The following is a 26073-nucleotide window of genomic DNA, read 5'->3' as shown; positions in this document are numbered from 1 at the left end:
GCAAATGAAGTAATCATGAGGGAAACTAGTATCGTAAAGCTTTATTAGTCAGTACCTGCTAATGGTCATGGCAATGATAACAGGCTCCCAACCAGAGTATAACACCTCTCGTGTGACTGGGTTCTTTTTCGATATAATGATCCATAGAGGAGTCAAAGCAACAAAGAAAGCACACACTAGTGGGTTGATGTAAGGATGTGCCTCTGCAATTACAAAAATAGTTGCAGAACATAAATAAAAACATAACAACATTTCCAGCAACACCTAAAAAAAAGTCTCAAACTGTCAGTATGAATTCAAGTAAAAACTAAATGTTTGATCCATTATTATGGTAATAGGCAGAATGCTTTTATTGTTTTCACTAACTACACCCATGGTTCACTGGTTAATCCAGCAGCACAACTCTTTCAATCAGGAACACAACAGCAATTTCTGGCAGACCGCCCGTGTAAATGTGTTAAAACACTCCTCACGAAATCTGATTTAGGTGACAGGACTGAGAATCGCTCTGTTGGCTTTCTGGGAAAATACAGCACCCAGTGTGCTACTGAGTTACACACACCAGGAAGGTCCCAACCTAGTCAGTGGACCCTGCTAGAAACTGAACAGGTATAGATATCTGTAAGGAGTCTTACAACACCAGGTTATAGTCCAACAGCTTTATTTAAAATCACAAGCTTTGGGAGGCTTCCTCCTTTGTCAGGTGAATGTGGGATTCCATGAAAGGTACCACATATATAGTCAGAGAACAATGCCTGGTGATTACAGATAATCTTTCCAACTGCCTGTTATCAAGGCAATCAAAGGAGTTGAATAGTGTTCAGACAGAGAGACATTACATACAAGACTAATGAATATACAAACGGTCAGAACCCAAAGACAGAGACAGACAGAGAGAGAGAGAGAGAGAGAGAGAAACATCCGAAAGGAAGAGAAAGAGAGAGAATGACCAGTTGTATTAAAAACAGATAACTTTCTTTCGCTGGTGGGGTTACGTGTAGCGTGACATGAACCCAAGATCCTGGTTGAGGCCGTCCTCATGGGTGCGGAACTTGGCTATCAATTTCTGCTCGACGATTTTGCGTTGTCGTGTGTCTCGAAGGCCGCCTTGGAGAACGCTTACCCGAAGATCGGTGGCTGAATGTCCTTGACTGCTGAAGTGTTCCCCGACTGGGAGGGTACCCTCCTGACTGGCGATTGTTGCGCAGTGTCCGTTCATCCGTTGTCGCAGTGTCTATATGGTCTCGCCGATGTACCATGCTCCGGGGCATCCTTTCCTGCAACGTATGAGGTAGACAACGTTGGCCGAATCGTTCATACTCCTGCGACTTGGCCAACGTTGTCTACCTCATACGTTGCAGGAAAGGATGCCCCGGAGCATGGTACATTGGCGAGACCATGCAGACACTGCGACAACGGATGAACGGACACCACGCAACAATCGCCAGACAGGAGGGTTCCCTCCCAGTCGGGGAACACTTCAGCAGTCAGGGACATTCAGCCTCCGATCTTCGGGTAAGCGTTCTCCAAGGTGGCCTTCGAGACACACGACAACCCAAAATCGTCGAGCAGAAATTGATAGCCAAGTTCCGCGCCCATGAGGACGGCCTCAACCGGGATCTTGAGTTCATGTTATCTGTTTTTAATACAACTGGTCATTCTCTCTCTTTCTCTTCCTTTCGGATGTTTCTCTCTCTCTCTCTCTCTCTGTCTTTGGGTTCTGACCGTTTGTATATTCAGTAGTCTTGTATGTAATGTCTCTCTGTCTGAACACTATTCAACTCCTTTGATTGCCTTGATAACGGGCAGTTGGAAAGATTATCTGTAATCACCAGGCATTGTTCTCTGACTATATATGCGGTACCTTTCATGGAATCCCACACTCACCTGACGAAGGAGGAAGCCTCTGAAAGCTTGTGATTTTAAATAAAGCTGTTGGACTATAACCTGGTGTTGTAAGACTCCTTACATTTGTCCACCCCAGTCCATCACCGGCATCTCCACATCAGGTATAGATATCAGGAGAGGGCAAGATTGGGGTTGGCCACCACGTCCCCACAGTTGAATTGCCTGTTGATTCTCACTGCACACATGAAGAATGGCCATTTGGGGGGAGGTGGTCGTGGCCTGCTGGCACAGGTAGAACCATTCCCCAAGCAAGAGCCAGTACCTTCGGGAGTGGTGGGTGAAAAGGAGATCATATTGAAAGGGGTGGGGAAAATCTGACCCAGAATCAAGGTTATATTCCATCAAAAGATGTTAATTGAAACTTTCCCCATAAAATTTAAGATTTTCTACAAGGTATGACAGTAACCAAGAATTTTCCAGCTTTTACAAATACCTCTAGATGGCCAGGCTCTTAATTAAAATGACATCAAAGCAACTAGGCCTTGGTTCCCAATGTTCTCAAGATGACATTATGGGACACCAGTTACAGAATGAATGTCATTACAACACATACAGTTTAGGGGTTTATATTCAGGTTTGTATGCAGATGTATAAATTCTGCTTCTTTGGGCTGGGGAGGGTGATCTACTGAACCACCCACCCTTGAAGGCCAGCTTACCCCACTAGTTTGTACACTATACAGCTGGTTCCATAAATACCATTTATAGTTATTTCTGGCAGACAAACTCTACATTTGTACCTGCTGCATGCATCCCATTCACAAAACAAAGTTATCACCATGGTAGATGGGAGCAAAAAAAAGAGAATACTGAGCATTACATTTTTCAAAATGACTTACGTAGCTGTATGTAGAGACCCCAGCTGATTCCAGACAGCAGTGCCAATGTGATGAGGTCCCCAAGGCTAGCAGCAATGGGTGTGGCAACATTATCAGGGTTTATACCTATCTTCCTCGCACCAATAATTACACCAACCATGATTACCCCTGGGTGGGAAACCACAATAAAATTAGTAATTTTCCTGCACAAGTTAATACAAGATGACTAACAACATTTCACTGCCAACATCAGAAATCTATAGGGTTTTACTAAGCACACACACCCACTCGTGCGCGCACACACACCCACTCGTGCGCGCACACACACCCACTCGTGCGCGCACACACACCCCCACTCTCTTCGGTCATTTTTGTAGAGTCTCCTGAATAGGCATATGGTTACTGAGCACATTTGGATTACAGTCCTCACCGCTTATACCGGGTGCGTTGGTGTTGAAGTGATTAGCCCGCCATAAGCTGTGGGACGATGTACCGTTTCTTAAATCTCTGCAGTTACTGAGGTGCAAAGAACTTATTGTCCAGAATAGCCGGTGCACTTAACAGGTTATAAGTGGCGACTTTGTAATTGACTCCAATGGTGCTGGCAAATTGCTGGCGCTATTTGCCCGAGATAGGTGGCTGCCCGTGATAAGCGGGGATGGTACATGTACTTTGAACTTTTGTACACCGTGTCCTAAAGATAGGCTAGTGAGTAGAAGGTATGAGTGGGGGGGAGGGGGAAAAAAAAAGAGAAATGATCCAAAATGGCGTTTTCTCGCTCCACACTTTGTTTACGTTTCTTATACTAGACACTCTCGTGTACACTATTCCAACTGGCCATGAGGTTTGTGATTTATGTTACATTACATGGAGTTTACAGCATAGAAACAGGCCATTCAGGCCCAATGTCCCGTGTTTATGCTCCACACGAGCCTCCTTCCACACTATTTACTTCAGCTCACCCTATCAGCATATCCTTCTATTCCCTTCTCCATCATATACTTATCGAGCTTCCCCTTAATTGCATCCATGCTATTCGCCTCAACCACTCCATGTGGTAGCGAGTTCCACATTCTCACGACTCTCTGAGCAAAGAAGTTTCTCCTGAATTCCTTACTGGAATTATTAGTGACTATCTTGTATTTATGGCCCCTGGTTTTGGACTCCCCTGCAAACTGATAATATTATCAGTTACATGTGGTCTTCATGTATTCAATGCTCAAAGAAACAAAATTAGCTGCACAAAAAAGCTAAAACAGGTCCATGAAATCGGCACTCTGCTGTAATCCATTTATAGATTGGTGGCCACGAAGAGAGGAAAGTTAAACAGATCAGTAGACGAATGAAACGGTATCCAAACAAGAGATACTCTTGGTTACAGGTTGATGCAAAGCTCCCGTCTTACCCAATATGAGGGAAGCTATAAATGCTGTTGCCATACTGCTGGCACATAGGAGCACAGCGTGATCCAGTCTGAAGTGGCCCTCAGGAATCCAACCAAACACTACAGCAGCCACGGATGCCAGGAAACCAACCACAGTTGCCTGGACCTAAGAGCGGAAAAACAAGACCAGATTTAACGTCGAGGAGTCATTTTCACAAGGAAGCTTTATTTTTTTGGGTTGGGACAAGTCGCACACAAATTTTCCAAGTCTCTGGCCCAGACAGGGCACATGGGCATTTTTTTTTTGTTCTTTACAGAAGGTTGACAAGCTTAGGTTTGTACAGCAACATTCCAAGGGTCTGAAATTCTGCTTTAAACAAAACAGAGAAATTGCCTACTTTTTCTCTATAATTAACAACTAACCAACAAAACTGCGCTCTCAGAAATTGCATGTTTCAAAATCACAGGTTTCAAAACCATACGTGCCTGCGATGTCGCTACTAGATTGTTAATTACAGAGAAAAACAGGCATTCTCCTGTTTTCTGTCCAAAGAGAAATTATGGACCCTAAGTCACTGCAAAGTGGAGAGTCGACATGTGATTCAACTGTCTCTGAAATCATCCTTCAGCCCCAGAAACCTTTCATTCAAGGTACTTCATGGATTTACAGATGGTTGCTCCTCACTTAAACCTTCCCCTCCATCTGCACAATATGTGGGCTCCATGCACCCCCACTACATTATACCAACATTTACTTTTGAAATGCTGAACCTTTTTTGATTAAATTTAAAAATGTTAAAACTTTAGAACTATTATGTACAATAGTGTGTATATTTTATATATATATATATATATATATATATATATATCTCAACTGCAACTATTTCTCACCAAACTACATGTAATGGTTTCACTCCACATTGTGAACAGTGTCAAGTCAATGATCACTGTTGACATAAGATAAAGTACACTGAAATCGAACCAGTTGATGATGACTTAGTATGTAATGCACCACCTGGTGTGATACAATAAACAAAGATTATGAAGGTCTCAAACTCAATCCTTGCTCTGTGTGCGGTTATCTGATCTTAGCTGGGATTACAGGGAAGGGGCGAGGGTGGAGGGGAACAGGAAAGCAGCTAGTGCTCCCATTCCTGAATGTAATCCAGTGACCCTTGCTGGGACGTGTGCATGTCCAGTGATAGCAGGACTGTTTTGACCTCCACATTTGAATAGCTTGCTGACATTCACTATCTATACTCACACAAAGAACGGCCACTTGCAATAGTTACTGGAGGACAGCCACTGCCTGTGGAAGCATACCTGAACATGAGTCAGTGAGGAGTATAAAATAAAATGGAATGTGGAAAAAAACCCATTAAATTAACCCCAAGAACTGCAAAATAAAGATATCTTTGAGTAATTGCAAGACTGTAATTAACCTTGGGACTCAGACAATATTTATAAATTTCTCAAATTGAATAACTACATAAGCAAAGTTCATATTAATCCTCTGATTGGATTAATGACTTCCAATCAATCTCATGTATCCACTGTGTATAAAAGTACTTATGAAAAAATATCATACTGGTGGAGTTGGGGATGCTCTTCTGAGGGTGAGACTGAGACACATTGTTGGGGAAGAGTCCAGGGAGCTCTACTCTGCAAATGGCTGACCTGGGAATGCTTGATGCTGACAATGGGTGCCTGAAATGGGAAGAGTTCCATTCTACACCTCGATGAGCGTAACATTTCTTTTTTAGGAAGTGATTACATATCAGCACAAGCTGCAGAATTCTTTCATATGCACCATCATAGCAAACAAAATTAAGAGTAAATTTAAAAAAAAAATTAAGTTAGGGATTACCCTGCATTCCCAATATTTAGCAGTAAAGTCAACCTGCCCATACACTAAAGGTTGTAGGTCCATCGCGCACGCACCTGAATTAGAGCCAGATTCCCTGTGATCATCTTCCATTGCTCTGCTGCTGAATCCATCTGCCCAATGTTGGCCTTTGAAAGAAGAAAACAACAGATCATAAAACATGTAAACACGTCAAAAGATAGCGCAGTGAGGTCTTGTTTCAGTATTTTTCAGAGCTGTGTCAGAACACAATAAATAGACTGGTTTGCTAATGAACCAAACCCTTCTATTGCAAATACAAAAATAATTCTTGAAGCGTTCTTTACATTTCTATGACAGCTTTTTTTTTTCCCTTTTCTTAGGACAGACACAAGTAAGATCTGAATCCATCTATCCCAATCAACGTTGGCCTGTAAATAACTTGCATTCAATTTTCTTTTTTTAAAAAAACAAGATACTTTCACTTTTCAGCTATTCTCGTGTCATTTTCAAGGGAGATGAAATTGCCTAAAAAAAAAATTATAGAATGTTCCAATTCACAACAGGGGACAAAACAACCAACCCCCAGAAATACCCAAAACAGGAATTTTTTTGTTGCTCTCAAGGTGAATCTAGAAATGCCACATAACAAATGATTTACCCTAAAAACTTGCATTTATATAGCGCCTTTAACGTAGTAAAACATCCCAAGACGCTTCACAGCAGTGTAATCAGGCAGAATTTGACACCGAGCCGCAGAACGAGATATTAGGACAAGCTTGGTCAAAGAAGTAGGTTTTAAGGAGCATCTTAAAGGAGAGAAAGGTAGAGAATCGGAGAGGTTTAGGGAGGGAATTCCAGAGCTTAGGGCCTAGGCAGCTGAAGGCACGGCCACCAATCGTGGAGCGATTAAAATCAGGGATGCGCAAGAGGCTTGAATTGGAGGAGTGCAGAGATCTCCGAAGATTGTAGGGCTGGAGGAGGTTACAGAGATAGGGAGGGGCGAGGCCATGGAGGGATTTGAAAACAAAAATGAGAATTTTAAAATCGAGGCATTGCTGGGCCGGGATTGAATGTGCTGTGTGCTCCCCCTCTGCCCAAACTATGGTCAGGACATTTATTGGACGCAATACAAATCCCAGCAAAACAAAAGTCCAGGGAGAAATAGGACGGGAGAAAGGCAGGGGAAGGACAGAAGATACAGAATGATGTCCCGAACTGTTAATGCATTTTCAAGCACTGTATCCAGCCAAGGTTCATTATTAATTCAAAAATATTATCTAAGGGGGGAAAGCTTGGACTAATTTCAGCAGCATTCAACATACAAGAAGCAATAATGTTCTCTGCAAAATGTAGAAGTATTCCACCTAATGATGTGGAGGAGGAGGAAACAGGAGCATAACCTTGATCAAAGGGCCAACACTCCCAGTGGCTCGTAAAGCGCAGTTGTTCCAGGTGTAGGTGCTACGTGTCTTCTCAGGCTAATAAGCTACATAGATCACATGTGTATTCACAGAAATACATAGAAGTTAAAACAGGGAAACAGTCCAGAAGGCCCAACCACTGCATGTCAGCATTTACCCTCCGTGCAAGCAAACAGTCCTAAACACATTGGGTAAAGTGGGTTCACGGCCATGTACCGAACTAGTGATGCCTCAGGACGGGGTCAAGTATACACTCCAAAGTAAATGGCCATGTGCCCACGCTGCTCTTTGTCCCATAGCTGCACAACAATCTTTTTACATATTGAGAAACCAAGGTGAGTGGCCAAATGTAAAAGCCAAAAGGGCTGGAGCTGCAATATAAATCGAGCTGCTTTGACATTGTACACGGAGTCTCGGTGGGGCATGCTGACTGCACCGCCCTCCCACATTCATCTTTGTAATATGCAGCTGGCCTTCCTGTGAACTGCTGGCACTGTGGGGGCCACACCATTCAGTGCATGTGCAGACTGGCTGTGATATTTTGACCAGTGCCCGTCTGTACAGATCGTTCTGACCTCTGGTCATAAAAAATATGGTTACGTTTATTTTAACGTGACCACCAGCTACTCGAGACCAATATTACAGGAGCCAGTGGCTGAAAACCAACATAAAGGAAGCTTCAGATTGTTAATGAGAACCTGTGTGCACAACGTTCCACTTTTATTTCAAAACGTGGTCCATTCAGAAAGTTTTAATAAGATTCCTTAATGTTTCACACCAAATCAGCAAGTTTCCTAAAAATGTGGTAAATTAATTTTTTCAAGGAAAATTCCCCCCCATCACACCCACCTCCTGGTTCACAGAATTGCTCTTGGCGTTTTAAAACCTCTCTGGGTGATGGACCCCCACAAATACTGACACGTCTGGGGACCCTCTTGCTCACAATTCCAAAAGGCAACTTCAGTTACCCATAGGAAAAAAATGCTATAATTGCAGAAAATGTTTAATGAGCGACTAAATTTACAAATACAGAAATCCAATTTTAGGGATCCCCTCGCTTACTTCGTGGGTCTGGAGACCCCAATTTGAAAATCTGTGGTGTGAAATATATACGGCAAGAAGTTAAACACATGGCCATTAAGGAGTATGACTTGCAAAAAATTGAATTTGTGTTGAGTAAACGTAGTTCTGATGGCTTTATTGTGATTAAGTAATGTTTAAGGCCTCTTCTGTACAGTGTGAGAGTGGGATGGGTGAGCCAATGATTTTGTCTCCTGGTGACTGGAACCAGGTTGGGAACAGAGACGTTGAAGCCCTGAACCAGTGAATTTTAAGATGTCTATTGGAAGATGCCCAGGAAATCAATATGTTAAAGATAAATCCTTTTGTTCAGTCGTGCAAGCAACCTCACCAAACTGTGCAATACATCCCACCAGCAGCAGATGCTACTTAGTCCATCTTAAAAATATTTTGTTAAAAAATTCCATATTGTACAAGAAAAATTGAGTGATTGCCTAGGAGGTAAATACATTGCTGACTGTGGGATGAAACCATGATGGTCTCAGGTTTGACCGCTCAAGTCTGTCCTGAGTTAGTAAATTTTAGTCAGGGTGGTGTTATGGGGCACTGCAATTAGGTGCAGTACCAGGATTGGCAGTCCTGCTTGCTGGCCATTGACCCATACTGGAAACAGTGTCTGTGCGTGCACATACATGTATGTATGCATCTAATGAGGACAGTTTTTGGTTTCACAGAGTGCTAACACTGGTTATCATGTCTCAAATTGCAAGAGAGGGTACTTGGGTTATTAGAGGGCTGTGGTACCTATGGAACTGTACCACAGCACAAGTCAGGGCAGGAGACAAGAAAGAAAAAGGGGAGAAAAATTGGGAAGAAATATTTGTTTTTAGTACTGTAAGACACTGGTTAACTGAATCGGAAAAGATTGTCCAGAGCACCAAATCAGCTTATAAGCAATTAGTACACTTTCCACAAATAATATGGAGATTTAAATCCCATTAGTCGGCATAGGTTTATCCCACCACAGTTGACGAGGTAAAATGGTTTGAAAGTTATCAGTACATATAAAAATACACTGACATGCTGTTTAGCTGGCTGATGTGGAAAACCGAACGTTCTTTTGAGGATTAAGTCATGTTCAGAAACTACACCAATCATTGCAAAATGCATGTAACAAAACTCCTATTTCACAGTTACTGAGCATTCTGAAAGATTACATACTGTAATTGGCATAAAACGTCACAGCTAGGAATATAAATTGCGGTTTTAAAAAAAAAGGTCTGAATTGATCTGTAGCAGAGTATTCGATTCCCATTGAAACTCCAGTTATATACCTGAAGTGCGGTGTGGTGCGGAGTGGAGGGGGGGCGGGTAAGTCTGAGGACCGCCTCATGGGACTGCTCCTGGGCCTGGTCATGGTGGCCACCTTCAGGCCCAGGTTGGACGCAGCCTGTGGGGGAAGTCGCTCTGACTGCACGCCTCTCTTCTGCGGACTTGTCCGCGCCCGGATGGTCCTGGAGAAGGAGCACATGGCATTCTCCAGTACGTTTGAGGCATTCTGCGACCGGTGGGCACCACTGGGACTGGAGTGTATAGTGCATAGCAACATTGTTTAAGTTTATAAGTTTTCTTCGTTTTTATGGTCAAGTTCTTTATTAGTTGTACCCCTTTAAAAAGGGGGCGCTTTTGTTTGGTTTTGGGTTGATGACACCCAGTGTCTCCTTCTTGGTTATTTTGAAAAAGGCATACCTGAAGTGCAAAATGGAAGATTGTTGTAATTTGCCAGCGGCGAATGCAGGTTATAAACACATGTATGGAGCAGGCTTGCCGTTAGTTGCAGTGTACTCATCATTAAATTTAAAATGATAAACTTGATCGACATTTTAGTCAAGACGGGATGAGAGGAATGAAAATAAATTCAATTTAGTTAGAACAGGGTTGAATTGCAAATGCACCCAGTAGTGCTCGAATCACACCACAGCAACTTAATATGTTGACCAGATATCAAACTAAAAACTTGCACCACTAACCTACCCATCCACCACTTCAGCGTGAGTAACAGGTCGAAACATTTGGCAATTCCACAGACGTGAATAGGCGGTACTACATCAGCACACTTTCCACAAGGTAATTAAAATGCCATTGAACTACCTTCCCCCAGTACGAGGTTGAAGCTATGCAGCTCACTGAAGGCAAGAACAGGTTGCTTTAAATACCAATTTACTCACCGCAGTAGAGAGTCTGGAGGCCAGGGTCATTTCCAAGTTACCCTTGAGACCAAGCAAAGCAGGGACGAGAATGAACACCTCCGTCACCTCTTTGAACACATTCCAGTGCTGGAAGAGAAAGAGAGAAATCAGCGTATACGTGGGAGGATTTTATAAAAAGGGTCAGGAGATATCAATGCTGATATTACAGTAACTCCTCACAAGGGCAACTTAGGTCGTCCTGCTGTAGTGTGGGATTTTCACCATGTTCCTCCCCCACCCCACTGTCAGACACCATCATCATGAAGTTTCCAAGCCAGGAGAAAATAACAGTTATACAAAATGTGGCTGAGACTGTCATCATCAGCACCAACTGATAGCTGGATTTGAGCACAGCAAGCAATGCATGGTATGGACTGGAGTCTTTTAAGAACCCAGTGGATGCTGCAATGGGGGTGATTTTAGGGTCATTCTGGACGGATGAGCTGAGATGAGCCTTCATCTGTTACTACCTTGTAATAAAATGGTTTATTCATCATTCTCTTCCACCCAAATATTCCCTCCAGCCCATTCACTTCTGGAGCTCAATCTGACAATCTAGACATGCCAAATAGATGTAGGCTAGTTTGAGTTAATAGTCAACCGTGGGATCTGTACTCATGAGGGAGTTTCATCATCAATACATTCACTGACACCAAAAGATTTACAAGGAATTGGAATCAAATCTATTATTTTGGGTCGACCTCTCTCTGCTCCTTTAAAACGCTCCTTAAAACCTATCTCTTTGACCAAGCTTTTGGTCACCTGTCCCAATATCTCCTTACGTGGCTCAATGTCAAGTTTTGTTCGATAATCGCTCCTGTGAATCTCCTTAGGACGTTTTACTACGTTAAAGGCGCTATATAAATGCAAGTTGTTGTTGTTGAATTAAAACATTTTTGAATAAGCATTGACAAAATCATGGAAGCCAATTTATATGAGCCAATGGACCCAATAGTATGAAGGAGCTGTAACATACACCGTTGAATGTGATGGACACTGTTGAATGTCAGTAATGTTGAAGCATCACAAGTACAATGCTTCTCACACTTTGTAGGCTGTGTTTGATTTTTGCCCAAACACAAGAAATTTAAGTTTAAAGAATTCCGATGAAGCCACTTAACTTTAACATGATTAGTTGCTCACTCAATACCATTCTCATCAAAATGTTTTTAAAAAGTAGCTGAGGTTTAAAATTGACCGACACTATTTGGAAAGCTCCTGGGCTGTCATGGCAACAGAGTAGGGCTGCATCAGATGAGTCCTATCTAGGGCCCATGAGCCTTGGCAATTCAGCTCAGGACACCTATGCAACTCAGCTCTATTTGGGCTTGTAAATCCTAAATCTGAACATCGCGATCTGTTAATATCAGCAGTTTGAAATAAATGCACATTAATGGGAACATGGATTCAAACAGTGTGTGAGACTCACAAGGCTTCTTGGTATGAACCTAAGCGGCCCACAAAGACTAAAAGCTTGGGCCAGACACCCACTCGCAGAGTGTTCAATCTGTTTTTCGTCCCCCCGCCATGAAATAAAACACAAATTAACTCCAAGGTGCTCTTGCCCCAAATTGAACGCTCAGTCATAGAACAGCTTGGAATGGTTCATTGAACAGTGAGTGGGCGCATCCCCAAAAATCACACAATAGTCCCCAATTAGCAGCCAACCATGCAATTACTGAAATATCTAAGACCAACCAGAGCCGAACAACGATTATGTATCTAACAGCATACAGAGCTCCCGACTGTACTGGGAATATGAATTCAGCTTCTTCATATCCTTGCATCTTATTTCCTAGATGAGCAGTGTAAAATTGGATGCTTTGAAATGTTACCCTTGCATTGGTGCAATGGAAAACATACCTTACAGAGCTGGACACCCTATTTAAAGGATAAACTCGAACGCAAGTAATCGGACAGCTGTTTGGAAAGATCCATACTAGGCATCCACGTGCATCTCATTTCGTTCCTCTGGCTATAAACCAAATGCAGCCAAGATAGTGTAGTGTTACAGAGCCTTCAGTTAGAGGGCCTGTCATAAGCACAATAAATAAGACTGCAGAGGGTGTGTTTCAATGCTTCTTCTGCGCACACATATAAGGACTGCCACTGACAGCTAATTCCAACTCCACTCAAGGGCATCTGTAATTGACATCTTCCCAAGAGTAGTGTTTATGCAGAGCATGGGGTGGATGCAAAAGGCTGCTGATATATAGTGCTGACCAAATTAAGACATGCAATGTATTTACAAATGCCATGTAATCTGCAATGCACGAGGACTCAAAAGTTGGTAAATTGTGCACAACTCAATAAAAAATTCCATTAAAAAAAAGTGATGTTCGACATCAGCTTATTGTATTCGTCCCGATATTTTTTTGTTTAACTTGTCCCGGCCGCTTTTAGTACTGTTTGGGTCTCTGATGTTATCAGTGTATCGGGTTTGTTGAGCCATTTTTTTGACTTGTTTCCTGTGCATGCAAAAAGTGAAAGACATTTTAGAAAATTATAATATGTGCATTTGGAGGATCAACTCCCCGTCATGGTTCAGGATTTCTGCCACGGAAGGATCTTGTTATTATTTATATTAAAAATGTTACCTTTACGTTAAATCCAGCTCTCAAGGGATTAAAATTACTACGGCAACCCGAGGGCTGCGGGTGGGGGGGGTGTCGAAGGGGCGGGGGGAGAAACACAAATGTGCATTAAAGCTAGACAGACCAGTTTGTGGAATGCTCTTATGAGAGGCAGGTCGGTAAGGTCCAAGGAGGTGTCCTTTTAAGATGAAAGCCAGCCTAGGCTTCGACAGCTGTCCAGATTCCAGGGAAAAAGAGTCTTTTAAAAAATGAATGATTTTTAGACCACTAAAAAGTTAAGTGTGGCACATTTATTATTTTTCTTGTTCAAAAGGAGGGAACTGAAGTTAGTTGGATTAAGGCAAGATCTGATTATAACAGTTACAGTTACACTGTACATTTACTTGCTGTCTGTAAAAGAAAGCAGCTTAACGATTCATATCTGGCCTTGTTTCACTTAGATGTCTTCAGTCTGTTTACCAAACAATTGGAGAAAGCGTACGTGAAGGCATTTACGAAAGTTACAACATCTAGTTCGGATCACGAGGGGGTATTATTGATCCATCCTGGGCTATGCTATCATATCAATAAATATTGGGCGCACTCCTGAACATAAGATGCAGGGTTAGCTTGCCACTGAACTCAAGTGAATATGCAAGGCTGAACGGAAATTTGTAACACTCCCCCTCCACCCCCTTTAAGTACTCTCTACACTTGTCAAGAGTTAAAGATGGCTCATTAAATTGAAAATTAAAACCTATTCTACACCCACTGTATTTATTCCCAATAGGTGAATCAAGTTTCTTCCTACTTAACACTTCGCCCTGATTGCACAATTAAACTATGTTTATTGCCCAAGTTACACATAGTCATCCATCGCATGACTTAAAGCTATTTGAATAACACAGCAGTAGATTGTGCTTGTACTTTTAAGGCATCCACTATGGCCTAGTACTCTGGTGTGGTGCTCTGTAAGAGATTGTTGGTCAATGGGAGGGGAGATTCACTAACGTGTGGTTGTGCCACCTCATTACACCAAGGGTCTAGAAAACCTGGTAATACAATTTTTTAAAAAAACACCAAAAGTCCAAGAGAAAAAACCTAAAAAGATATTATTGTTTTTTCCACAACAGTTTGATTTTAAAAAGAGGGCCGCTGATAAGCAGGCCTTCTAACTGAATAGGAATTGGCGTCACTATTGTCCAAAGGGTTGGAAAAGCTCAGAGTCTGATCATTATTCCACACCCAAAGTTTTTCTGTATCTCAAAAGGGTTTTTGTTACAGGCCAAAAAACTAATGCTGAGTCAATATTGGTTTTGTAAAACCTTTGGACTCAAGCTTAATTTAGAATTCATAACTTAGAAAGGGGGAAAAGACTGGTGCTGTCAGAATGCTAGTCTCAGGCTGGGGCGAAGGAAAAAGAATTTCAAAAAAGTGAGATGCTAAACAGAGTCCTTGTCTGCCCTCTCAGGTGGATGCAAGAAATCCCATGACATGGAGACATGGAACAGGGGAGTTATCCCAATGTTGTGGCAAACATTTATTCCTCAACCAACACCTGCAAAAGATTACTGGTGGTGGTGGTGTTGGCTGAGGGATAAATGCTGACTGTGAGACCTTGCCATGTGAAAATTGGCTGCCATGTTTGCCTACAAACCAGTGATGACACTGTTGGCAATGAACCACTTTGCAACGTTCTGAGGACGTGAAAAGCGCTATATAAATGCAACTTCTTTTTGTCGCTGTTATCAGTCATATGTTATTTTGTGGTCGTGACAGTAACTCTCAATTGCTCTTCATCCACCGACTTCTCATTTATCACCTATTACTGCTCACCGTCCCTGCATTTCACCAGTGACTACACTTCAAAAGTACTTAATTGGCTGTAAAGTGGTTTGGGATGTCCCAAATCGTGAAAGGCACTATATAAATGCAAGTCTGTCTTTCTTTTACTGCACTGGCCTTATACACACTTCTAGTGCATTATGAAGGAAGCCTCAGTGTCAAGATTTCCAAATGCATGTTACAGCAGTGCAGTCACTTCCTCGGAGTTGATAGGAGTCCATTACCTTCCCTGGACGTGTGGCTCAAGAAACAAAATAGTTAACATCAGGCAGGCGTACAATTCAGCTGTACTGGATATACACACTGGTTTAATTTATTTTTAGTACAGTAAACAGTTTCCCAGTGTACTGCACATTGCTGCAGAGTCTGACCAATGACGGGAAGGGCATGGGGGAAGGAGAGGAGATATTCTCGTAAAATTAATTCATGTCAAAACGTATGCATGTAATTGACAAAACCTATTTAGTATGTTATTGGTTGAATGTCAAGTTCACAGTATGTGCTTACACACATGAACATTGCTCTGCTTTAATTAAATCAGATCTAAAGTTGGCACTGAACACCACTTATGCTTTCTTCATTTGCTTTGTATTTCTAGTTGCAAAGCAGGAAAAAATAATTCAACCAGGACTCCCCCACCGTGACTCAGTGAATGAATGCACCACATGATGTGGTGCTTAGTCATGCGCGCGCGCGCCCACACAAACTGGGTGAGGACAGTGTTACAACTGGATAGCCTGGTGGTGAAGGATAGAATACTGAAGCCTGGTCTTCAGTTGCTTCCAAGCCTTTATTCACAGAGATCCCATTACATACCCTCCTATAAATGGATACAAGTGAGTCCCCAATTGATACCCACCACCTGAATACAATTCACACTAATTGTTAATCCGTGTGATTTATATCAGACAGGATCGAGGTCAGATGTGATGCCCCTGCGATTGAATATCCTGCTAACAGTCATGCTCTACGTTTGAGCACATAATCTAGGCTGGCACATTACTGAGGTAGTGCTGTACTGTCTTTTGGATGAGACATTATACCAAGTCTGCCCTCTCAGGTGGTCGTTAAAGATCCCATGACACTATTTCAAAGAAGTGCAGGGGAGTTCTCCCGGTGTCCTGGCCAACATTTATCCCTCAATCTACACCTAAAACAGGTTATCTGGTCATTATCTCATTGCTGTTTATGGAATCTTGCTGCGTGCAAATTGGCTGCCGCATTTCCCTGCGGTATAACACTTCGAAAGTACTTAATTGGCTGCAAACACTTTGAGACGTCCTGAGATCGCGAAAGGCACTATATAAATGCAAGTCTTTTCCGATCCTTTAAGCTCACATTTGGAAAATAGCCATTTGGGGAAAGTCATGGAGGGCTGCTACCATATCCCAGCGAGAATCACAGTATTAATAACAGGAACTGAGAAAACGTGGGGCGGGGGGGGGGGGGGGGGGGGGGAGTGGGTCGGAAGGAAAGAGAACAAAGCAGAACAGACTGATCATCTCCAAACTCAGAGCTGCAGCAGATCAAAATGGTGGCACCTGATATTTCACTTACAGCTTACACTGTAACCCAACACCAAATGTCAGCCAGTACTTGCAGCCAGGGATGTGTAACCTGTCCTGGGGAGGAATATTCCAGGTTCATAAAACTGTATGCACGTCACCTCCCTCGGCCTTTCAGAAGTTCTAAGCATGTAAATTGGATACCAAGCACTTGGATCCTGAGACAGTTACGGTCAAATGCCAGATCCCTTTTTAAAAGGTAACTACGGCAAACATCTTCTGTGGCCATTTAGAAAGGATTGCCCACAGACCTCCTATCAAAACAGGGCGGGGGAAGCAGAGTCATTTTGACTTTTCAACTGGTGCATGTTTTAACCGATTATTAAATCAAGTTTTGTTAGGACTTTAACCATTAATTAAAAACACAAATCAATTATTAGTCTAATATCAAAGAACATTATAAAGAATTATAAACGCATACCAAAATGCTAACAAAGTCACCCCCAACCCCCAAATAAACAGTATCCTGCACGTCTATGGAATTTAAAATAATATTACACTCTTAAAAGGATCAATTAGCTCATGAAATGTTCTTACATCTGGTAATGGTTACCTTACTGATTGCTGTTTCTCTCCTTTTATGATGTGGAGATGCCGGTGATGGACTGGGGTTGACAATTGTAAACAATTTTACAACACCAAGTTATAGTCCAACAATTTTATTTTTAATCCCACAAGCTTTCGGAGGCTTCCTCCTTCCTCAGGTGAACGGTGAACGGTCTCTCCTTTTAAGTATTCTTATTCCCAAGTTCTCCCCCATTTTCCATTTATTTTTTCTTTGCTCTATTAACTAATTGGGTTCTTTCTCTGCTGGGTTCCATTTCCTTCAGATGCCTTTAGGTTTATGAAATCTCTAACTAGAGGTTTCAATTTCCTTAGCTGCAGTCCTTAATTCAAAAGGCTACAAGTCAGTAAAGACATCACTAAGATTTCAACCATTGAGGACATCGCAAGAGGGATCTTCTAAACAGGCCTGTGAGGTAGATGGTGGAAGTGGCAATTAAGAACATAGATACTTGGTGTGCTCTGCTACGGAACAGTAAAATGCTGATTCATGCAATTCCCCTCATGTTGCATTGTCAGAGGACAAGCTCTCTGCCAGAAGATAATAAACAAACACAAATGCTCCTCACAAATGCAATAAATCTAGCAATTTTTGCATATTTCGACAAAGAGGCTCAAGCTGAGAGAGACTTGGGAGGAGCCTTTTAAGAGTGTAATATTATTTTAAATTCCATAGACGTGCAGGATACTGATTATTTGGGGGTTGGGGGTGACTTTGTTAGCATTTTGGTATGCGTTTATAATTCTTTATAATGTTCTTTGATATTAGACTAATAATTGATTTGTGTTTTTAATTAATGGTTAAAGTCCTAACAAAACTTGATTTAATAATCGGTTAAAACATGCACCAGTTGAAAAGTCAAAATAACCATTCCGTGTAAGTTTTGATACTTGTGTCTACGTCAAGTCAGCAATGTTAATGTAACGACACAGCCCGTGAATGGCCTGAAATTTAAGAACCACAAAGAGGAAAATTGAAAAAGGGAAAGAACAATATGTTTTCAAGTCAGATTCAAAATAGTCAACTCCATTAGAGAGTGCTGCTGTATAGAGAACAGTTATTTTCAAAATCTATAATACGTTAAAAATGTCTGCAAAATCTTACTTTTTATTGTCACACTTCTGTGTCAACCTTATCCATTATAAATTACTATGTCCACCTCTAAAGTGGAAACTGCCCATGTAAACTTGTCACACTGTAATTACACCCTCCCGCCAGTGAGGGCACTGTAGCGTCTCAATTCTATGTCTCCCAGCTCCTCAGCTTCTAGAGAACTGCAGAGAAAATCCTATGCTCCAATCAACCCTACTTTGCTGCATCCCAAGTTCCTGTAAGTTTTGCTATTAAATTATAAATAATAATCTGCAAAGCATTACATAAAAATAAGGATGGAATTATGTCTGCGCAACCTGGGCCAATTATCCCTCATCTTCTGACCCCACTTTACTTGAAGGCTACACTTAGTCTTGGCTCCCTGTGTGCAATAACACGGGAGAATGATTAATTAATGCATAAATGGAGAATTTAATAGAATAGATCACATATAGAAAAACGAACGAGAAATGGAGAGATAGTATAGGGCAGCTAAGGACTTGGAGGTATATTTTTGCACCTTTATACTTGATCTCTCTGTGTTACAAGAGCAGGTTGAGATTTGAGAGATTGGAGATGGCGAGCCACAATGCAGAAAGCTCTCAATGTGCTAGAGTCTTAAAAAACTGAGATGCGTGATTCAGCTGTCTGGAGGGTGTGCTTTTCAATAGTCAGCTGGGAGTGGAAAGTCCATATGAGTAACACCTGGTAGCATACAGCATTTAAAAATGGTGGAACGTACGGAGCTGAAAGATGGGGAATCAATCGGAGGAAAACAAAAAGGTGAAGCGGGAGGTGGAGGACATGAGTAGTAAGTCGAGGTCACAGAACAGAAGTCAAAAGGGCAAGACTGGAGAGAGCAAGTTGACAGAAAAAGGAAAAATTAATGCAAGTGAGAATGAACACGAATAAACAAAGCAGAAGATTCAGTTATTTAAAAGAATTGAAAGGGTCAGTTTGACTCAATTTGTAGCACGCTTGCCCGAGTCAGAATGTTGTGGGTTCAAGGACTTGAGCACATAATCTCGGCTGACACATCAATGCAGTACTGAGAGAGATCTGCATCGTTAATACAAAAGAATTCTCCTTCAACCAACACCTTTACAAAAATTCATCTCATAATTTATTTCAGTGCTGTGCGCAAATTGGCTTCCACATTTCCCTACATCACAATAGTGACTACATTTCAAAAGTACTTAATTGGTTGTCGAAGCACTTTGGGACACCCCAAGGTCATTAAAGGCACTATATAAATGCAAGTTCTTCCTTTGTTGGAGGTGCCATCTTTCCAGGTGACATGTTGAATTGAGGCCCTGTCTACCTGTTCAGGTGGATATAAAAGTTCCCATGACACTATTTAAAGAGGAGCATGGAGTTCTCTGCATGTCCTGGTCAACATTCCTCCCTCAATGGCCACCACCAAAAATATTTAAGCGGCCATTCCTTTAATTTGCTGTTGATGGGATCTTGATGCGTGCCAATCGACTACTATAAAAGGTGCTAAATAAAGGCAAGTTCTTTCTTCAAGAGGAATTAAGAGAAAGTGCATGTAGGCAGTTAGAAGAGAACTGTGAGTGAGGTCGCAGCCAATATAAAGCAACTAAGTCTGAATGTGGCAAGAAAGGTAAAATAAAAAGCTTTAAGGAGCAGGAAGGGAAGTGAAGAGTAGAATTGAAAGATTAGTACCAGAGAGACAATAACAGAAGGTAAAGGTAATAAGGGATAGAAGAGCTGATAATTAACAGATCAGAAGTAATTACACAGGGCAAAGATCAAGTCTTTATTAAAGGACACTACTGGGTACAATATTTTTCTTAGTTGGCACTAATTTGTGAAAATAAGCAGTAAGGTAATGACAGTTTAATTAATATACACTGTGCAGGGGTGGGAATCAACTGAGTGGGTTGTAGCAATCTGAGGAACTTCCTCCTATCCTGGTGATCCAATGGGGATTTTATAAATTGAACGGAGGTTGTTTGCAAGTTTAATGTAATTGTTTGACCGGCCAAATGTAACGATATTGAGAAATCACATCAGGAACAAACCACAATCAAGATTTTTATCCAGGAATTGATGTAACTGCTGCATAATCATGGTTAAATCAAGTATTTGTATCTGTCAACACGCAATCGGGGAAGAAGGCAGACTTAATTAAAAAGAACTTCAACTGTGTTTTATTATATACAACTGTTACCAGAATAAACTGGAATATAAACTGCAAGTGAATTGGAATGTATTAATGCTGCCATGATCAATTTAACTGGTTTTGCACATTTTAGTTTGAACTCTAGCAACACGGCTTGTAACACCATATCCTCACTACTGAAGGGGAAGAGAAGTGGGAGGGGAAGGAGGGGTGGGGGGAAAGAGAATTTCAGAAATAGGGTTCTCTCGGCCCTCAGAGATCATCTGCAGGAACTAAAAATGCAATTCCTGATATAACACCCTTTCCCTGTGGGCCTATGAGCTGGCTCTGTCATTTTGTTAGTGTTGATGGCTATTTCTTTTTTAAATCCTAGCTTTTTGCCCAGTCTCCATGCCCTTTAAAAGAATTGTTAATTCCCAAGTGAGTACCTATCTCTCTTTTAAATACCTCAATAAATTCTGCATCAGTGGCTTTCTGGGGCAGTGCATTCTACATTCCACGTTCCCACAATCTTTTTGTTGGAATTTCTTTTTCTGTATTAACTTGTAATCGGTCCATTTCAAATGCTATTATAATATATCCCTTTGTTTTAGGATGTCCTACTAGAGATAAGTTATTCCCCATCCACTCTGTCAAATTCCTGTGAATAAAATGCACTGGTCAGATCCCACATTCTTTTGGGTTAAAGAACTGCCATAAATGTGTAAGTGATAAGTTAATGAACTTGTCAAGGACATTCCCCATACATCATTAACATAACCTGGCAAGACCTGTCATGCATGCTGTGCTGTAATAGTAAGATACAGCAGAAAATAGAAAAAGTAAGGGTCAAAACACAGTCACTTGCGTTTGCCTTGGATTTTGACACTCATGTTTTCTATTTTCAGCTGGATTACACTATTTCAGCACAATATGCACGATGGGCTTCTGAAGAATCCCACTCCCAAAAGATCACTGCTGTGAGATAGAAGCTTCTTGTGTAGTTGCCACTTCTGAAGTAGCGCATTCTTGTGTTTTATCTGAATTTACTTTTTTCATTCATTTTCAACAATACAATGAAAGGTAAGATTGAGAATCAAGGCAAAAACATATTCTTGAGGAATAACCAGCGTACAAAAGGGTATGGGGGCCTACGCCAGCGGCCAAATCCTCTGATAGTGTTGTGGAATGACCGAATGCTCTTCCTTGGGTCCCACTCCCTCACCTCAGCATTAAAACTAATCTTTTCCCAAAAATTTGTTTTTAAAGGAATGTTGCAATCTGTAGCTACATCCCATCATATTTTTCCACCCTGCCCGCCACCCAGAGAACCACCTGATACACAGCTGCTGTTCCTGGTAGGAGAAACAGCCAGTCTCAACTCCAGAAGGATTGGCTTTTCATCAGGGTTGTAAGCAACCAGGGCTATTCGTAGAACCAATTATTTGTGCTCCCATGCAAGACAGATCAAGAGCGGTGGGCGGGGAGAATGGTGAGAAAGCTCAGTGGTGGTGACTGCACATGAAGCTTCCATCTTACAGTGACGACCTTTTAAGAGTTTTGTGGGAAAGACAGTTCTTCAGATCACATGATAAAAGGGTATATCGGCCATGATTTTACATGGCAGCAGTACTGAATCTGCTGTGCTGTCTGTACTTTTTTTTTGGGGGGGGGGTCTTGGGTTGACCTCAGCCGTTCGGTAGCTCCACTGCTACATTTATATTAGCTTCCTGACATTAGCAGCAATATTGACGGCGGTGAGCTCTTCACATAATTGAAACAGGAAACACTAATAAACCTGACCCACTAAATTACAACAGATTCACACGTTCTCATGTGTAAATTATCACTCCGGAGTTTAAATATACTATACAATAACTTTTTTATCTCCCCCCACCACCAACCCACCAAAAACCATGTGCTCAGTTACTGTTTTTCCTGTGTGAAACCTATTTTATGACAAGTGAGAATGAACTCAACAATTCTGCTTCCATCAGTGGCCCTATTTACTCAGGAGTGGATGCAAGCAGAAATCAGCACAGTAACGCAGATTTCCAATGCTGACTTAATAATACAGCAACACTGCATACAAATGAGATCATGTAAGGGCCTCCTTATTCGAGAGGGATTTCTCCCTGCTTTGCTAAAGGCACAACAGCCCCATGTTTCCTGGCTGTGTAGAGGCTGAGCACAGTCATAAGTCCGATTTTGCTGTACTTTACCTCAACACTGGGGAGGTGAGCAGCCAGAAAATAGAAAGGAGCCATCATGACTTATTGAAATTTATTTAAGAGGCTTCTTTTTTTTTGGTCCCTCCTATTTTGTTCTCCTGAAGATGTTGATTCATGCCGGAGTATGGATCTAGGGGAACCTTTCCCCTCAGGGGCCTTACTCGCGTAGGTATTCGTGTGTGCAGTTAGGCAGCCAGGGTCTGCAGGCTATTCAATCAGAGGGCATCATGGCCAAGCTCAAACTTGTCCTCACCACAAAACCACACTGACCAGCAGGAGTGGGAACCCCTGGGATAATTGGCTCTTCCTCAACCAAACGGCACTGAGGCCAATTGTAGAGATCCTACCCGGTGAAATCATCTAGCTCAACATAGACCTGGGACAAAGGTGGGACCTTCTTGATCTGCAGGCCTCTGTTCCGTATCAGCCCGGGCTCAGTTGGTGGCACTCTCGCCTCAGAGTCAGAAGTTTGTGGGTTCAAGTCCCATTCTAGAGACTTGAGCACAAAAATCTAGGCTGACATTCCAGTGCAGTACTGAGGGAGTGCTGAACTTCTAGAGGTGCCGTCTTTCGGATGAGACTTTAAACCGAGGCCCCATCTGCCCTCTCAGGTGAATGTAAAAGATCCCATGGCACCATTTTGAAGAAGAGCAGTGGAGTTCTCCCTGGTGTCCTGGCCAATATTTATCCCTCAACCAACATCACGAAAAAACAGATTTTCTGGACATTATCACATTGCTGTTTTTGGGACCTTGCTGAGCACAAATTGGCTGCCAATTTTCCTGCATTACAACAGCGATTACACTTCAGAAGTACTTCATTATCTGTAAAGCTTTTGGGACGTCCTGAGGTCGTGAAAGGCGCTATATAAAATGCAAGTTCATTCTTTCTTTCTTTTTAGGTTTGTTTTGTTCTAGTTGTCAGGGTTCTGAATTCCACCCCACAACATAAACAGGTGGGGGCTCCAGTGCGCAGGGAACAGAAAAACGCAGTGTCGCTTCCCATTGAAGTGTTTCTGTTTAACAAAGCCCAGCCATAAATAAGTGAGCACAGGATGCTCGGAGCAGAGGAATAAGAAACAACACTGTGGACTGAAACGGAAAGAATGATCAACAAGAATGATGCTTCGTCAGGGTGTCCTTGAGTGGTCGAGATGAACTGTATCCAATCTAGTGATTTGGCTTCAGAACCAGTAAAACGTGCCCGAGAATCTGCAATTGTGGCCCAGCTCTTGCTAAGAGCTACTTTGCATTTTACATTTGGAACCGTTCTTCCAGTTGCTCATTTTTAAATCAGCAACACGTAAGCTAGAGAAACAAAACACTGGTGTCTATTTTGCAAGAAGCTCTCCGCAGGCTCTCATCCTGCCTCTCAGCAGACCAATGCGCACAGTACTGCCAACATTAATACAATGGAAATTCATATCAGATGTCAAACCGTCACATTTAATGCCAAGTTAACCTCTTCAAGGGGGTAAATTTATTGAAGCATCACAGGGAGAAATATAGTAAATTTAATCAGCTTCCAGTTTCTCTATTTTTTTTCATATTCAGGATCAGTGATTTGCCATGAAATAAATAGCGTTCATAAAATCATAAAGAGCAGGAAGCCATTCGGCCCATCGTGCCTGTGCTCTGAAAGAGTTTTCCAACTAGTCCCACTCCTCTGCTCTTTCCCCATAGCCCTGCAAATGTTTCCTTTTCAAATATACATCCAATTCCCTTTTGAAAGTTACTACTGAATCTGCTTCCACCACCCTTTCAGGCCGTGCATTCCAGATCATAACATTTGCGGCATAAGAAAAATTCTCATCTCCCCTCTGGTTCTTTTGCCAACTATCTTAAATCTGTGTCCTCTGTTTGCCGACCCTCCCAATCTATTCTATCAAGACCCTTCATAATTCTGAACATCTCTACTGAAGCTCCCCTTAACTTTCTCTGCTCTGAGAACAATCCCAGTGTCTCTAGAGTTTGCAGAATATGTTTAGTTCTTCTGAACAGTTCAATGATATAATATCCGGTCCTGGTTTTTAAATGACGCTTTGTACATATTAAAAACTATTTTTTTAAAAATTAAAAATATTTCTACAGAAACTGCTGTGTAACAACAGAGGCAGGATGTGAGCCCAGTGAGAGGCACATGCAAACAGACAGCAACTTCAATGCTACACTCACCATTATGAGGTCTTTTGTTCTGACGTAGGGTCTATACCTGAAATGTTAACTCATCTGTTCTCTCCACAGATGGATGTATTTCTGACATTTTCTGTTTTACCTTCAGATTTTCAGCATCTGCAGCTTTTTTTTTTGTGTACAATTTATACAGAAGTTGGCCTCAGCCTGTGACGTGCATCAGTATCAGTACATAGTGTCACCGACAGAAACAAAGATTTGACTCCATTCGCTGACAATTAAGGTACAGTAAATTCCACTCAAACAGAAATGTCCACAAATCAAAATTTACATTTTGAAACAAATTACTTCCTTTATCTTATCTTCCTCTCACTATCTACTGCCTTTTAAAACTCAAGCTTGGGACCACTTCTCCATTTACCTAGCCTTTCCACCGTCTCTCCAGTGTTGGCGATGCCCTGCACTGTGGCCTTTGGCTCTGCACCTGGACTTCTCAATAAACTGCACACTATTTGTGGAAACAGAATTCATGCCACATGCTCCTGCATTCGATCATGAGCTTCTAAAATGATGCTAAGACTGAAAGCGCAGGCCTCAAAAAATTAAGTAAAATACTTGCAATTTTTATCAATTGGGACACGAAAGACATGCAGGCCTGCACAACGAGTAGTGCATCAGCTCACACAAAGTTATTTAGTTTATAACAAAACCCTTTTCACATCAGATTGAGGTGGTGTGAATCAGGTCCACAAAACATAATTGAAATAACAACGTACAAGAGGACTGCGCGTGTGAAATTAAATGAGTCTCAAAAACAGTTAACATTAGCCTCCCAAGTGTGTCATTTCCACCATGCACACATTACATCTGTTCTATGTTCAGTTCAGCTTCTGAAATCGAAAGAGACTGCACCAGGATATCTCGTGCTTGTGGTGAAAACTGTAAGGCTTGTAATATCTTTCGTTCATCACTCAAACCCACATTATAGTCCCACTATGTAATCAATTATAATGATAAAGTTTGTGTCTATTTTTCCCACTCTCCTCTCCCACCCAAGCAAACTATTCCCTGCTTCTAATGGCACTCTAGAATTGGTAGGTGTGTGTGAAACCCATACAGGCAAGTATCGGCTTGTATTAGACAGTTGAGATGACAAACTCTCCACAAGAGAAATCATGGGCTGAAACATTTGTACAAACAAATCAATGGGCACAGACACGATGGGGTGAATGGCCTATTTCTGTGCTGCCAACTTCTATAGTTCAGTAAAGGGGAATCTCGTATATGAAACAGACCAGGT

At 41.8% G+C, this 26073-nt stretch overlaps 1 protein-coding gene across 3 annotated transcripts in view; it reads right to left on the bottom strand.

Annotated features, from left to right (window-relative positions):
• Positions 1–26073, bottom strand: part of LOC137344553 (solute carrier family 41 member 1-like) — a 50092-nt gene that overhangs the window by 14301 nt on the left and 9718 nt on the right. For all 3 annotated transcript variants that reach the window (XM_068007597.1, XM_068007595.1, XM_068007596.1), the window contains exons 3-7: positions 10625–10732; positions 6051–6122; positions 4131–4275; positions 2747–2893; positions 56–203 (exon numbers count right to left, since the gene is read on the bottom strand). In XM_068007597.1, coding sequence (XP_067863698.1) covers positions 56–203; positions 2747–2893; positions 4131–4275; positions 6051–6122; positions 10625–10732 — 620 coding nt within the window. The remainder of the gene's footprint in view (positions 1–55; positions 204–2746; positions 2894–4130; positions 4276–6050; positions 6123–10624; positions 10733–26073) is intronic.

The sequence above is a fragment of the Heptranchias perlo genome, chromosome 27 (genome assembly GCF_035084215.1).
Source record: "Heptranchias perlo isolate sHepPer1 chromosome 27, sHepPer1.hap1, whole genome shotgun sequence".
NCBI lineage: Eukaryota > Metazoa > Chordata > Chondrichthyes > Hexanchiformes > Hexanchidae > Heptranchias > Heptranchias perlo.
This window is presented reverse-complemented; position numbering and strand designations above follow the sequence as displayed.